Genomic DNA, 17,433 nt, shown 5'->3' on the forward strand with positions numbered 1-17,433 from the left:
GATGGTTGGGTTTGATGGTAGCAGAAAGACAAGAAGAAGGTAAGTGCCTTGTATGCCAGCCAGTGATCATGTGATTTAGTCATGTGATTAGTCATGTGAACAGGCATGTGATTGGCATGCTGTCACGTATGTGTGCATCTCATCTCCGCTCTGCTTCACGCACTGAGACAAATAACACACAGCTTCATCTCTAACCACACTCACGTTCCAATTGCTGTCTCTGCTTACGTCCAAGAAAATATCACTGCGTTGAATATTCACATCTGTGTAGAACAATTTATTGCATGTATTTATGGCTTTCAAGTCAGAATATGTTATGAAATGTTAATCAAATTACATGTATGTGTCACATTTGAATAGCAAATGATGTTTGGTGATATACAGCTATATTTAGTTGTATTTCACTAGAAACAGGAAAGTAATCTTACATAGCTATTTATTTGAAAGTGTAAGATGAAAATTGCATTATCCTCCCTGTTCTCTTTCCACAAAGGTGACTTGAAAAGACTGATTTACAGAGTCACACACTTCACATTTTCACACATATGTACAAAAGTAATTCACCCTTTGCTACATATGTGCACTTTTAATAGTTAAATATGAGCTGCAAATAAAGGCAACTTTAATTTAGCCCTGCATAATATATATATTTTTTCCAATATATTTTTTCCAACATGCACAGAAAATGAATGTTTTTCTCTTTTCTCTTCTTCATCTTCCTTTCCCATTCCTTGCTCTTCTACAACTTCTTCCTATTCTTCTTCTCCATCTTGTTTTTGAGGGGAGTTGGTGGTTAGCAAGTATAAAATTGAAAGGTTTTACCTATTAACTTGTAGGAGCATGCAGTGTCCGATTAAAAGGATTTTGATTTGAATAATCTCTTTAAGACCTGGACAGTTAGTCGAGGTCCAGAGAGCAAGGATAAAAGAAAGAAACAAATTTGCAGATTAATTGCAAAATGGTAAACTTGAAAAAAAATATTCATGAATACATTATGGATGCAGAATCATGTCATCATTCAGTTGACATGATTGTGGCTACTGCAATATGAACACTTTCATCATATCTTACATTTTCCATTTGTCTTGTGAAAGACAAAACAAAACTACCCCTAGTAGATACATGTAAGTAATATAAATTTTCTTGACCACTAGACTACAATGCCTCTGATAATTGATGACCCCCCCAAAAAATGACAATAACAATAAATAAATAAATAAAAAATAAATAAAATAAAAATAACCTCGTTAGAAAATCTTCTACACTTTGAATTTTCTATTTTTATACATTGTAGGAGTTGTAAAGCCCTGTTTCTCCTGACAAATTATATAGATGTAGGCCTTTTTATTACAGAAAATTCCATGATGAATTTGTTGGAGCTAATACATCACACTATACAGTTGCTTTCACTTAATGCCTTTTAATCTAAGAATAGAGATAAAACTTTTTTATTACATGTGCATCTAGGTGTGCTACTAGTATTTTAATTTCTATCAATATTGTTTTTGTACAATGATAAAATTTCTTTAAAAAATTGATTTAAATGTTGAATATCATGTTAACCATGTTTCCCAAAAGGAGCCAAGGAAAGAACAGAAACCTACATTAATTCTAACCTCTTCTATATATGATTTTATTTCTAGGTTTGTTTGGTAATTTGTGCTCTGCAGTAGGTAGAACAGTTCCTTGTGAAAAGAGGGCTCTTTCTTATACACACATATGTATGTTAGATTCAGACCTAGTTTTGTCATTGTATGTAGCTTATGATATGTTTATTTCTCTACTGGTAGTGAAATCTATTTATCGTGAGTATAATCTATGTCTTCTCTTTGAAGAGAAGAGTGGTTGGTAAATAGTGTTGTTTAGAACCTGTATCAAGCAAGAGCTTAGAAAAATGCATGTTTGCTTTAAAGCTGCATCCTGTTTGAGCTGTGAGCATGCCTTTAAAGTGATGTAATAAAATTAGCATGATGTATATTACATGAAACCCTTTGCTATCAGTTGTTATGAAATATATGCATGAATATGATATGACCATGAAGCATATAGCATAATAAAGCTTTACAAAAATAAAAACCATATGACTACAAACAAACAACCAATAGTACATGTACCTCCTAGCAGTGCTGTCAATTTTGCAAGCACTTGCAGTTAACAATTTTCATATTCTACGAGTGTGAGTGACTATTTTTTTTCTTCTGTACATTGTAGACATTTGAATAATCTTGCCAAGATTGATGAGTTCAATAATTGAGCGAGCAGTTACAACTCCTTTGATTAAAAATGATCACTGCTCTGTAATGATAGACTGAGTTTAAAGTTGCACTTTGGCCATTCTTGCCAAGCAAAGAAGTGTAATGTGAGAGCAGTATTAAATAGTAACAGCAGTTCAGTGCCAGTAATGGTGCTAACAGTAATAAAGTGTAAAGATACAGTGGCAGACATAATCAAAATAATGACATTTGATCGGTTTCCGTCAGGTTGGTTTCTTCCATTTTTTTCTGAGTCAGTTATTTGATGACATCTCAAACCAATGAAGATGGATTTGTAAGAATGAGAAATAAAGAAGTGTATGAAGAATATTAAGCAACTGCAAAGTTTGATCTACAGTTATATGTGACCGTGCACCACAAAACGAACAGAAAGTTGCTCACGTTGATTTTGTATGAGGACTGAAAATAGGTGAAATGGGTCAACCTAGGCGATCTGGAGTTTTTCATATTTTCTGAAAGAGTAAGTCTTCTTCACATTATGCTAAAATTTGGGATCATAAAACGGGCAGGAAAGTGTGTTTTTAGCAGTTTATCTCAAAATTTTTTTGGTGGAATAGTGTGATTAGGTGTCTTTAGAGTCCCCTTTTCATTTCTTAAAAAACCTTGTACACACTCTTCACTTTCAACTCTAATAACTTTTGAAAGGACGATCCTACTGCTTTGAAAGTTGGTGTTAATTATGGGGAGAATTTGTTGATAAGGCATGCTCAATTTCATTTTTATCTGATAATCCCTTCATTATTGTTACTCTGGTGGTTTACATCCTGTTTTTTGTCCCATTCATCGCACAGCCAGCACGGCTTGGTAAAGATTTAGCGCTTGAATAGACACTGTACTTCAGAGCCTCTTTTCTCAGTTCACACTTTTCCTGAGTATGTGCATTCTTTCCAATATTTAGATAGGTTAGGGGAGTCCTTTTGTTTTGAGCTATACATCATTTTAAAGCTTAAAGTCTGCTCTTTTAGAATATGCTCTACCAAAACTAAAATTTCATGTCTGGCGACTTTCTGTTCGTTTTGTGATGCAGGGTCACATATAGTTCTTGTGGCATAGACTGACGAGGTTTTGATGCCAAGAATGTATAGGCCTACTAACTACCCTCATCAGTTACAAGCCACAAGGGTCCAGCACAGACCTGCATAGAACTCTAGAAGTTACTTAGGCTGCAGAAACCATTTTGCATTTTTACTTTTCACTCACTTTGTTATTTTTTCTTTGCATGTTTTATTTTTATTTATTTTTTTGCCAAAATATTATAAATTAATATCTCACGTTTGCACAAGCTGTTATAATCTTAAATAAGAAAAAGAATTGAAAATTAAAAACTTGCCACCTAATATTCATTTGTAGAGTAACCAAACACTGGCATACTTAGAAATAGATAGCTTCAGACTTAAATGGAGACTAGTCTGTGTGATAGACAAATGATATGAAATGGTAAATTTGTGTTATCTCATAAACCTGCTAATGTATTTTATTAAACAATTTTAAGTCTTCATTTACTTTCTACCATAATTTTATTTGCTGACATTTTGTTTCTCATTGCAATCTTTGGTTTCTATATGATTTGTATTTACAATGTATATTCACCAATAACAATTCAAAATTCTTATTTACCATATGGCTTGATAATCAGTTTGCTTTAATTTTTATGTATTAAATTTCTAATGATCTAATTGCTGCAGCTGAACCACTTAATATCTCTTGAGGTAACTGCACATAGATGAGTATAAATATTTAATGCTTTTTCCTATCTTCCCACTTACTTTAAATTTGTGTGAAGATTTTTCTAGTTGTTGTTAAGTAGCCCTTCGAACCTGTAGTAAAACAAATATTATAACAATAACAAAGCTACAAATTGCATGAAGATTAAATGCATGATCATTAACATGTGTAATCGTTCGTATCAAGAGCATGAACAGTTTTTCGTGTATCTAAAAGTTGAGCATGTTGTTTGGAAGTATTACAAAGTGTGGTTCTGTTTAACCTTCTCTGACATATGAAAATATATGAAACATATGATTCAACTAGGGCCCAGCATAGGAGTTCAACTGAAAGGGCTAAATGTAAAGACCCTGCTCTGCAAATAATTAAATTGAGACACAAACTAAAACATTGACTTGCTCTTGTTAACCAGGGCCTCATCTTTTTCTATTCATATTAAGCGATATAGCTTTTTGACACTTGACACAAAATCAATTTGTTAATAAGGATACCATTGTACATTTCTATGGAAAACCAAACCAAACAGCAACCAAACAGATATGAAAATTGATGGTACATATTGTATTCTCAAATCATAGAATTTACTGAATCAAAGGAATTATTAATCAATCATATCATTACACAAAAAGTTTTACAAATCTTTAAGCTATCTTATGATTTGTCAAATGCATCAGATAGTGAGTGATATATGTCTTCTTAATGTTTGATCACAATGAAATAAAATGTATGAAGTAATAGTATTCAGTTTTCAGTGAGAAGAGGAGCAGTGATGCGGAAGTGAATCACACCATTTATGTATTCGTGCAAATAATGCAAAAGATTTGCATCAGCTGAGAATTTTTTACTTTAATTTCTTGTTATAAAGTATCTAAGAAAACCAGCCAGAGAAGTTCTTGCACTCGATCGTACAAAATTTCATTAAAAAAAAATCTTACGAAGTGTATCATGTGGTGTAAATCAAAACTTTCAATATTTTTGACATTGACAGTAAAGTATGTCTTTGAAAGATATTTAGAACAAATTGAAAAAAAAGCAAAACAAAACAAAAAACAAAAAAAAACAACACTGTGGCCCCAGTGTGTTTTGCTAGCCTCATTAGCATACAAGCTAACACTTAAGCTACTCAATAATAAGTAGTGTGATGTGAAAGTTTGTGTGTATAACCTCAATCAGAGTTTGCTTTCTTTTTTCCTTCCTACTACTGGCGCATCAAAAAAAGAAAAGAAAAAAAGAATCATATTTTTACAAGGAGGTTTCTTTTCATAAAATCTCTGCCTCTTGTGTGGATAATACCATTTTTTGAAATAAATTTTTGATATTTCTCAATCATCCTACTACTGCTTCGAAGCTGCCTGCCTTTAACTTTTTTTTTTAAATTGATTGATATATTTCACTTATCATTGCAAACCTTTTCAATCAGTCATAAAATTGCAGATTATATTTCCAGCAAGAGTTGTGAAATTCATTCTACAGAGTTGATTTAGAAATAATACAAAGGGCGATGGAAAACAGATCACAAAATTAAAACAATTAAAATAAAAAGATTTGCCCTCTATCTGTGTAGAAAAGTGTTGTGACATTGTAGCAGAGCTCTTATTTTTCTACTTTTTTATTCCTTCTTAAAAAAGAAAAAAATCAGACATGTGTCTATTAAACACCATATTCCATATGCTGTAGTAGTTTATGTATGAGGTTGTAGATACAGGGCATACATATTCCATGTACAGTGTGTGGATGTTTTGGTTATTTTGTGAAAATGTAGTTTGAACCATGACCCTAGGGTCATATCATCAGGGATTTTAGAAGCCAGAGGCAAAGAGAAAAAGAGAGAATGTAGGTGCTGAGTCTTTGAAAGGATTTTGCAGTGCAGACATTTCTTTGACAATTATCATTATTTTCTAAATGTATGTCTGCATGAATTAATTTGATATGAAAGCTCCAAATATTTTTTTTAAAATCCTTTATTCTAAGATTTGAAAGTTGGAAGAGATAAGTATGATACATAGTTTTTTTACTCTTAATGTTTTGTTATTTATAAACAAACATACAAAACAAACAAAAAACAAGTTACCAAAAACTTAACCTAAATGATAAAAAGCAGCAGAAATGAAAAATCTCCCAAAATATCCATGCTGCATGCCTGATTTCACTAGATGTAAGGCTTTGTGAAAAATAAAAACAAAACAAAAACCAATTTATTATGACTCAAGTCTCAAGCATATTCAAATGCTGACATACTACTTCAAAATTTCTCTCTTTTTTTTCCTGAATAGGTCATCCCTGCACAAACAGCTTACATGGTTGTAGAATCGGTCTTTAGAATCAATGTTGTAGTTTGGTATTTTCTTAGATATACAGTGTAGCTAATATACAGTGTAGTTTGTCTGGTGGCTTGTCAATGGAGGTTTTTTTTTTTCCCTCATGTAACTGAGTTGTTGGACTAGTGTAGATTTGGCTCTGCTTTCTTGTTGTGGTGTACAGCAATGCAAATAATAGACATTATGGGGCCTAAGGTGGTTTCACAGCACAAATTGGTTTTGAGTATTAAAATGACTGTATTCTGGCAATCTTGGAACCAATCTTTTTTCATGAATATTAAGATTGTATGGAAGTAAAGAGTTCTTACTGTAATAATCCTGCAGTCTAGTGCAAATTTTGAACTTATTGGCAGAAAGAATACCCTTTACAAGATTGTAGCCCTGTGTATGGATAAGACTGCAATTACTGTTGAAAAAAAAAATGTATCTTTAATAGCAACAAGCTGGTCATGGCCAATCAGCTTTGAGCATTGTATTAGTTGCTATAGTAATGGAAGTTGTCATAGTTGTGCATCGGTAACTTTTGTACGTCTCTCTATGACACAGGGTTCAGAGGTTTAGCATAGAGGTGACTCTAGTATCACATTTTACACTCTGTTGCCATAGCAACACCAATCACGCGGGGCTACGCTCATACATTTACCTGTTTCTGTTCTCACTTGCCTTGTGGATAGAAGGCTAACCTTTAGAGTAGTCTGTGATTGTCTGGCTCTTAGCTGCAAATTTTGGGGCTACACATTTTGAGAACAAACAAGAAAAAAATACAATTAATTGAACCATCCCCAAAACAACAACAACAGCAAAAGAGAAAATCTTATATAGCATAATCTTGGGTTGAAGGGCCATACTCAAGCACTCATTTCCTCCCTCACCTCACCATATGGGCGAGTGCTCAGTTCTTCTAAAAATCCTGCACTGAGGCTGTTGTGCAGAGTGCCTTCTCAGGAATATTCAAAACACTTCACATAGCAAGTGAAAATAGGGACAATTTTTCATATCCCATATTGGGCATCTGTAGTATGGGACCAAGAATATACAAGTGAACAATATGATCTGAGAAAACCTCCTCGCTTAAAATAATGTGGGACTAAGGAAGCCAGTGAGATAAAAAGGCCTGTATAGTCAATTTTCCTATTTAGCCACCTGTCTTCTATGTTAATATTGGAGTCTTAGTTAATCAGTTGTCTCTTCTTGTGTAAATTCCATATGGAGTTTGTTTGTGTGCAGTACGTGTATGTGTATATTTTGTATATAAACATGCATAAATGGGATAGTTCTCATAAAATGATCATTTCTGAATATGAATTTGTACCAGACATTATGTGTGAAGTTTATTGTAAGACATTATACACCCAAATAATAGTCTGGTCTCATGGTTAATCTGTATTCCCTTTATAGTTGTTTGATTATCCTATACACATTACCATTCCATATTATATTTTCAAGAACTATGGTATACAAATATTTCCTATATCATTCTCAAAAATAATATTCTTGACAGCCATTTTAGCAAAGATGATATTTTGCATATCACCAAATATCAACATATAACTCTGTATAGATAATATGTCTGTGCCCAAATCTTTGATAAAATAGTTAAATCACAAGTATGTAAACTACATTTTCAGTGATGTTTACTTTTTAAGTATTCGCCAAAAACAGATATAGCCAGAAGATTCTCCACCAATGTCCCCCCCCCCCACCCCTTAAAGAGCTGTTAAATCATCAGTGTGGTAAAGTTTTGAGAGCTGTACATGTCTGTGTGTGTGTGCATATTTTATCACCCTCCCTGAAATTGTACATTTCTAATGTTTTCTAATGTTTTTGTTATTTTTTTGATATATCAAAATACAGAAAAAACTGAAGTTGGCCAAAGAGCTCTCGGACATTGTCACTCTAGCCAGCGTCCACTTCAAGGCCTTCCCAGAGTCCAAGGAAAAGTGTAAGTTTAATCATGATAATACGATAATCATAAGTTACATATTTACCATAAATGCTTAATACAAGGTTTATAGTGCCTAATAAAATTATAATAAGTTATTGCCATAACATGTATAAATCTTGCTTTTATTATACTTATACTAAAACACATCAGGTACAAGTACATTGTATATGAACAAAAAGTTAAGCATTGTTTTGCCCTATATTCATTCTCTCTCTTTCTCTCTCTCACACATTCTGTCTGTCTTCTCCTTTTTTTTCTCTTCCTCTATTGCTGTCAACCTTAGTTCTTTATGTCTTTCTCCCCCTTCTTTTCTTGAAAGAGGTTTTATTTGGAAGTACAGTTTAGGAGCAGATTTCAAGTGACACTCACAGGCCTGAATACTCTGTATGTTTCTAAGATGCATACTGGAATACTTGTAGCTTTAGTATACATGTATATTTTATCAAAAATGTTTACCTGCAGCACCAATATTGAGGCAGACATCTATGAAACAATAATCTATTCGTTGATGTGGATTGTTTGCATATTGTTGCTTTTGCTTTTGCTCTTGCAAGAGAACAAAAAAGTATGTAGCTTATGGTTAGATTAGTGAGCATGGCCTTCAGTATTTCATCTCGTATTAAAGTTGCAGTACTTGCTTTATTGCTGCAAATAAGGAAATCAGTTATGTACAATGTATTTCATTCATCAGCCAGGATAGGGTGATTCTATTATGCAGAGAAGAAAAATGAGTTTATAAATGACATGAGACTCAAATGTGCCATGATGATAGTTTGTTCATATTCACCCTGCGTTCAGACGATCCCCCGCTGCGAGGGGAATCTCCCGTTTGCCAGGACATCCCCCGGCAATCCCATCGCGTGGACGCTCGGTGGGACATTCCCCTGTCCCCTGGAAAGCTTGTCGAGCCCGGCAACAAATTCTGGTTGGGGACAGAGCGCGCAGCTCATGCAACTGTTTTCCTCCTAAGTGCGCATGCTCAAAATGCCATTTTGTACGCGCATACGGTGCCTAGCCGTGATTTGTCCCCCGTTCAGCGGGGGATATCGTAAGAAAGATACAATCTCTCTACGCGCTCCCCGCGCAGAGGGGGATCGTCTGAACGCCGGGACAGTGTACATGTATGCTTAAAGGATCTTGAATTGCACAAATGAGACAAGCAAAACAGAAGAATTATCATCATTACGATAATGCGCATCGATGTTGAAAAATATGTCATCTCTCAAATTTGATTTGATATTTTCACTGACTGATGCAGATAAGTGCCACCAAATGTCATCCTTCGCTGAGGGGAAGGCCTTCGATCTTGCTGAGAACAAACCCCAGGAGTATGTAGAGCACAACAAGGTCTTTGTCAGCCGCATCTACCCTGGTGGTCTCCGCACCAACTCCTCCAACTACAACCCAGTGGGCATGTGGAACGTCGGCGCTCAGATCGGTAAGCCGCGAGGGATCTCCCTGATCTCCCTTATCTTATCCCTTAATCCTTTGCATTGAGAGAAGGAGAAGGAGACTTCTAGACCATTTCAAACAATGCTCAGATTGAGTTTAATAAATTTAGAGTAAAATCAGGTGAACAGAAATACAGACAGTTCATCAAAATTAGACATGAAATATGAAAGGTATATAGGCTTAAAATTTTAGGAAGTGTTCAGGGAGGATTGTGTCCATGAATTTTGTGTACATATAAAGCCCATGCATGACTTTTGTTAACACTTTTGGGAAAGAGAAAATATAGTGTCCTATTTTGTCCTACATTCACATGAGCCAAGGCATGATATCACATATGTACAGTACCTCACAGAATGTGAAAGTTGGATGTGAATATATCTTTACAGAAACCTTGGGTTCAGATACAACTGTATAAAGCAACTGCCATCTTATGATTCTGTCATTGAAAATGTGCTTATCCACCCACAAACGTGGTCCCTCATTCTTTCTACCATATAGAAAGCTTCTAGAGACATGATCTTAAGCAAGATATCTTACTTGTACCTATTTTTATTATTATCATTATTATTATTAATTCTTTAGTAATCCCCTAGTCTGCCAGGGCAGCAAAAAGTCAACTCAATGACTATGATATGTAGTCCTCCCTACCCAAATATGTACATTTTAGTATGTATGACCACTACATTTTGATTTAATACTCCATACTCTTTATACGAGAGATGTGAATTGGGTTCTTTCATGTGTATAGGGTAGGACTCTTCTACACATGGGTCCGACAGTTTTTAAAGTCTTCTAAAAAAAAAAAAATAAATAAAATGGCAATGACAAGAAAGTGCCACATCAAATGACAACACTACTGGGTTTGTACCCAAATCTAACACATGTAGAAACTCCTGTGCTCTCATCCACATGGTCTTAACCATAACAGCATATAGCTTGCCCACCACATCACTGACTTGTTCATGACTATGCAAGAATTTGTATTTTTCCATTGAATCAGATGAAAACCCAGACAGTCACTCATGATTTCCCTTTCCGTCTCTCGCACCTTAAAGATGTCATGACTTAGCAAGGTTCTATTTTGCCGCGAATGTGTCTGTGTAATTTCCTTTCATCCTCTCTCATTACAGTGGCTCTAAACTTCCAGACTCCATGCGAGGAGATGGACCTCAACCAGGGCAAATTCCTCCAGAACGGGAAGTCAGGATTCATCCTCAAACCGGTTTTCCTCAGAAAACGTAAGCTGTAGGAAGTGATGCAGTCCCGTTGCCAACGGCAACAATTGTGGTTGCACTTATGAGTCACTGTTTACTTGTTGCTATCTCCCTTGTGTGCTTGTTTCAGTTTCACTTTCATTAAAGCAGGAAACGTATAAAAAACGCATGTCATACTATCACAAACATATCAGGTAAACAGTGAAAATACTGAAATAGAATGAGAAATACCGTGAACACTCAATTATGGCACATATTTTTTTCATCCCGTAGAGTCCCCCCAAGTTAGGAGTGCTTCTTATACATCAAGCAAGAAAATATCGTCTACCGAGCTTTACAGGCATTCTATGATAGGCAGCAGCTACTTGTAGGAAAGAAATGATCCTTAGTATATATCCCATAGTGCCTGGTCAGAATCATTTTGATGACCATCAAAAGTTACATGGTGTGCACCATAAGAGGTAGACATTTAATTGCGTATCCAAGATACGGCTGCTTTGCGTTGCTGCTTCAACAGATCTTGTACTGTTCTCGGCAAGAAATTAAGTCAGTTGAGCAACTTGGTCTTTTCTTTTTGTGTATAGGTTCATCATTTGAATTGATTTTGATAGCAGTGAGTGCCACTGTGGGACAAATAATGATTTATGGAAACCTGGAAAGCAAGGCTCCTTCCCTGGTCATAAATGCACATAACTGCCATGTGAATGTTACATTGTCAAAAAGTTCATTTCAGATTATGAACATTCTTTATCTACAAGTTTCATTTCAGATGAACATTCCATACAGTATTTATCTTTCCAGGCTACATAGGAGCTTTAACAGTATTAGATATCTCTGGGTGCCTGTAAAGGGACAGCTCACCAACAAGGAGTGGTATGGAGTACTTTGTTAGCTCAAATGTTTTACTGCATCATTTCCACAGCCAATATGCAATTTGACCCGAGCAAGCCAGGAGATCAGTACACACAACGTGTCAAAATCACGGTAAGTCATCATGATTATTCTTCCTGGGATGATAAGACCTTGTATCTCAACTTGCATAGATTGTATCAAAAACCTGAATTTTGAATATCAAAAATGCTGATTTAATGTGTATAATAGTACATTGTTTGTACATTATTTTATACCAAGGTTAATGTTATTTTGTGAATATGTTGCCAAAATGGAAATTTTTTGTCACTCTCCAGAAAATTTATGATTTACTGTATATTCATGGTATACAATGTATGTTCATATCCATAGCAATGCTTTTAAATACAGGTGTATCAATTATTCTTTTAAATCATGAATGATGTGTGTGTGTCGCCATGTGTGTGACTTAACATGTTACACAAATATATTTATTTCATCACTTTATAGTAGCACACATGAAATGTACTGCTCATACATGTTTTAATTTGTATGAATACCATGATGAAAGCAGAGCCATGTCACATGACTGACTCTCTTTTGAAGGTTGTCTAAAGAAAGAAAAAACAAAACAAACACACAGAGACGCAGACACATGGTTGTACACTGAAAGCATGTGTTTGACTATCCTATCTTTCAAGCTGAATTCACTGATTGGTTTCTCTCTGCTCATTGGTTGTATACTGTAGGTCATCAGCGGTCAGCAGTTTCCCAAGCCAGGGTCCCAGAAAGAGGTCATTGACCCCTACGTCAAGCTGTTCGTCTGGGGAGCTGGCAGCAAGCAAGAGTTTAAGACTGAGACTATTGAGAATAATGGTAAGGAAAGTTGAGAGGCACCAAATAGTCGTAACAAGGACCTTGTAAACATGCTGCTAGTAAAGGCTTATTATCTCTCTTTCCCTCTTGATATATCCATTTCTGTTTTGGAGCAGAATACTCTAAAAGTTACAGTAGTTCAGATTTTGAGACTCTGTGGAAGTATGTCAGAAAGAATCAGAGAGAATTTTAGAGTATGTGTGTGGGAAGTTCAGTGAAAGATTGCTATTATTATTATTATTTTTTTTTTTTTTTTTTGCGAGTGGCTCTATTGCTAGCTCTTTTCTTGTTTTTAGCTCACCTGAGCTGAAGGCTATAATGTGGTATCTGTCTGTGTTCCCAAATTTAATGGTGTATGCTATTTATGTTTAACCCTGTAGGATCAAACTTCATAATCTCTTTTAAAACTAGAAAAGCACTCCGAGAGCGCAGACCTCCGCCAAGCAATTACTTTCCACCGATGATCTTGCTCTTCCATAGAGATCAGTGATTTCCACCCACTGAAAAATTGCCAGATTTCCCTGTATAGAAGCCTCTGTTACGTCATAAACCCTCAGCTGCACAGCGCGCCTCGCCCCAGCAGAAACTAGAGCACGCACTTTAGTGCGGGCAGGCAAACCTCAAATGCGTGCAGCCTGAACTTCCAAGTTCATTGACCCTACTTGCCAAAATGTCAAAAATCCTTCATAAATTCCCCCAAAATTCTTTGATCATTACCAAAAGTTGATTGTTTGTTACTTGTGTCATTCTCAACCTTTCCTGCAAGTTTCATCCCAATCTGTTAATTACTTTTTGAGCTATTTTGCACACGGACAAACTAACTAACTAAGTAACGAACAAACAAACACACAAACCAACGGTAACGAAAACATAACCTCCTCCCTTGGTGGAGGTAACAAGTGTTGTGGCATGTACGTAAGTGTCTATGTTGCTTGAAATATGCAGAAATCATGCCAAATGAAATCCAGAATCAGCCAGGCAGTATATTACAATATGTTCGAGCCAATTTTGGTTCCTGTGGATATTAATTACATGAAATTTTGATATTTGACACTTGGTTCTTCAAGTGTAATCGGACCCAATGAAGTCAGAAATAGTAGGCTCTACTGCTGGGATATCAATGGAGGTGATGAAAACAACATGAGAAAATAAAGAAAAACAAATGTCTGAAAGACCACCCCCACACAAACAAAACAAAAACAGTCTTTTGTATTCATACTTTAAATAAACTGTTGAACCATGTAACAGAAGTATGGCTTGACAAAAACAAAAACAAAACAAAATCAAATCCTCCCTATTGTTAACTGTTCTAACAAATGCCTCAGATTGTGAGTAGTCAAAAGTTTATGCTAATTGGCATGATAATGATTCATTAACCTTTTCTATGCCAGGGACTCCAAAGGGTCAAAATTAGAAAAGTGTATAGACCCATGCAAACTAGACCAATTTTTCCCTTTAAGCGTGAAAACTGTGTCACTTTGCAAAGTGTTCAAATCACACATGTGGTTCATGTCCCTTGTGAGTTTCACTGTAGTCCATGCTACTATAGCTTTGACACATGTTGTTGCCATGACAACTTCCTTTGAATGCAGGTTTCAACCCCACCTGGAACCAGGTCTTCGAGTTCGAGGTCAAGGTGCCGGAACTTGCCCTCATCAGGCTAGCGGTCTACGACTACGACCGCGCGTCGGCCAACGAGTTTATCGCCCAGTACACCACACCCCTCGCTAGCATGCAGCTTGGTAAGTCAATTGCACATTGACCAGAATCTCTGTTGTTTGAACTCTCATACCATTGGATACATCATGATGTTGTTGTTGTCGTCATGGTCGTCGTTGTCGTTGTGTGGTGTGTGTGTGTGAGTGTGTGTGTGTGTGTTTTATATACAACATACCTGATCAAAAGTTGCATGCAAAGTGTCATCAAATATTCAGTGTGCATCAACATTGAACATATGCTGCAAACAAAACAACCAAGTACTGTATGCAGCTATGAATAGAGACCTGATTGAAGAAGACATGAGGAAGAGATCTAGTAAAAGGTTATTCATTTGTCTGTTTATTTGTTTGATTGTCTTTTGACTTGGGAATTGTCCTTTCTATCCTGTCTACTGTGATGAGTTGTAGTTGCATAAAGTGAAGTGCTCAAGCATTGCCATATTACTAATAATCATGAATTATGGTCATTGCATGGTCAAATTCACTTGAAACTGGTGATCTCACCCATGAACCAGCGAGTGATTTCCACTTCCCTAATACAGTAGCAATGTCAATTAGATAATTTGATTGCGTATGATAATGGTAATGATGATGATGAACAACATTTATTGTATAGGGCCATTTGTCTTTAAAGAACATTCAAGGCGTCCGTTCACCACAATATGTCACATATTATTCACAAAGTTCATGGAAAAGATACGTTTTTATACTGTATATGCCTAACATTTTGTGAGGTTTCTATTTACGTGAATTTTGCTAGTCAGGTCCTATTTGCAAATTCAAAAAAGATGCGAAAATATTAAATTTGTTCTGGACAAGAATGTGACATGCGTGCATACATTTCTCTGTTCAGAACTGTACTCCACAATCGCAAATTTAACATGACATTGTCGGGAAGTCCTGATTCGCAAAAAATCAGGCTTGAATTGGCGTACACAGTATGTCATGTAATCGCATACATGTACGTCATATCATTTCATGAATGTCTGAATATGATTCCTCTTTGTCTGTCCTCATCCCAGGATACCACCACGTTCCTCTCCTCAGCGACAAGGGTGACGACCTCCTACCAGCCAGTCTCTTCATACACACCATGGTCAACACGTCATAGATGACCCCTGTGTGACCTCCAGGTCAAGGGTCACATCACTTACAGCTGCAAAAGGTCGGCCATGATCATTTGAGAGAGGACCCAAATACCAACTAAAAATAATAATAATAGTGTTTTTATTACTTTTATCCAGTAAAAGGCCCTCTTTTTTTAATGTCTTGTAAAGGGACCCACAAGTATGCATGATACTTTGTAAGAAACTGTAATTTCCCTCTCATGTTATGGAAAATATGTTATGTATGTAAAGGCAAGTGATATGCAAAGAGGAATCAAGTGTCAAACTGGCTTACACTGAATTGTTACAGGGTCTCTTGGAGGAGCTGAACCCACAAAAGTTTTGACGCTACTCCCTCCTCAACAATTCACTCTTAGCTAGTGTCATCTCTTGAGCTGCATTGCTGGAGAAGACAAACATTGAATATGAATGTAATTTGAAATGCTAGCAGTGTCCTAGAGCTAACTAATTTGTAGATCGCTTTACATGAGGAAATGGTCGCAAGCCAGAAACTTAAGAACGTCTTTCAGAATGTAAAACTGTAACTTACAAGACTGCTCTCATGGTATTACATTGATTTTTTTGCCAACCTGATAATTTTTTACTAATGGATACAATATACGTATGTGTGTATATTGAATGTGTATGTAAGGAATGTGGTATTTTGAGGAGGTATTTTAAGTGATAAACTGTTTGTGGTTGTAGATAGAAAGTGTGCTTTTTGAGGCATTTTGTGTTTTTCTTTTTATACTGTGGGTAAACCGATTTTCATCGTGCAATGTGAACGTATCCCTGTTAGTCTTCACTGTATGCCACATGAAAATCAATGTGTGGGATTGAAGGAACCATGATTATGCAAATGTGGCATTCGAGTGCATCATTGTACATTTCACGATTAGTATGTCCAAGATCTGCCATCATTTAGAAGCAGCTGTTGAGATTCTCTCTGGAATTTTTAGATATTTTATCTCCTTTTTTGATGATGTCTCGTAGGTATCATGTGGTCTGTGTTAAGATGAGGGTTTTTCAACATTTTTAGAGTAACATTATCACAAGGTTCTATCCTGTTCACTAGGGTGCTAGAGGTAGTAGTGAAAATATTCTAATTTGTAGTAAAATACCATCTCTTAGTATAACCAGTTTGTCAGTTTTGGGTTTTTTTTTTTTGCAACAAAGGATATTGCACTTCGTTCTGCCAAATTTAGGGTAAACGACATGGTGGTGAAAAGGTTCAAAATCACTTCAATTTTTCAGAAAGAGAAGAGGGAAGATTGTTCACAGTTCATTCAATCTTTCATACAGAGATAGTGCACTCTTGGACTGGCAATTTAAAGTTCTTGTTGCATGATAATTAAAAGGATTTTCCTTCTCATAAAGTCAGGAATAGCATTAGTGGCACATGCTGTTATATATCACTATGATTGATTTGACTACACTCATCTAATGCTGTCTATCCGAGGCCTGTTTCATGTAAACAGTATGTGTGGCCATTATTGTCGCATTGCTTGACATTACCATTGCCACGGCAACAACTCAAATGCTCTCAGTTAATTGGTCGTTGCCTAGCTGCTCCCATTATAACTGCAGTTGCCATGGCTACAATGGTTGTAATTTACGGCATGAAATGATGCCCAGTTTCCGTTAAGTCCCATGCAGTGACGTTAGCAGTGTATCAGTGTGCGTGCTATTCTGCATGCTATTCTGCATAACAGTATGAGGCCATATTGTTGTTGTTCTTAGAGGAAGATAGGATGAGCATTTTGGGAACAAATACTTAAATGCCATTTTGCCTCGTGAATGTGTGGCTACATCTTGTGCATGGGAGTGAGGCATGGCATCGATTGAGCAGGTGGAAAGCCCCAACACCACTGGTACCCCACAGTTTCTTCAACGCTACATATGTTGCAGCCACAAAGCTTCTTCCGCTCATGACGGCACATTCTACTTTCTACAAAAG

General features: G+C 36.1%; 1 protein-coding gene across 1 annotated transcript in view; it reads left to right on the forward strand.

Moving 5' to 3' along the window:
- LOC139745501 (1-phosphatidylinositol 4,5-bisphosphate phosphodiesterase delta-4-like) overlaps positions 1 to 16,610 on the forward strand; it is a 79,944-nt gene extending 63,334 nt beyond the window's left edge. The window contains exons 14-20 of the mRNA XM_071655889.1: positions 8,171 to 8,258; positions 9,520 to 9,699; positions 10,844 to 10,951; positions 11,850 to 11,911; positions 12,526 to 12,652; positions 14,245 to 14,394; positions 15,393 to 16,610. Of these exons, the coding sequence (XP_071511990.1) occupies positions 8,171 to 8,258; positions 9,520 to 9,699; positions 10,844 to 10,951; positions 11,850 to 11,911; positions 12,526 to 12,652; positions 14,245 to 14,394; positions 15,393 to 15,481 (804 nt within the window). The 3' untranslated portion in view covers positions 15,482 to 16,610. The remainder of the gene's footprint in view (positions 1 to 8,170; positions 8,259 to 9,519; positions 9,700 to 10,843; positions 10,952 to 11,849; positions 11,912 to 12,525; positions 12,653 to 14,244; positions 14,395 to 15,392) is intronic.
- The last annotated feature ends 823 nt before the right edge of the window (positions 16,611 to 17,433 follow it).

Source organism: Diadema antillarum, unplaced genomic scaffold (assembly GCF_040938485.1).
Source record: "Diadema antillarum isolate AM-2024a unplaced genomic scaffold, OU_Dant_1.0 seq00001271_RagTag, whole genome shotgun sequence".
Taxonomy (NCBI): domain Eukaryota; kingdom Metazoa; phylum Echinodermata; class Echinoidea; order Diadematoida; family Diadematidae; genus Diadema; species Diadema antillarum.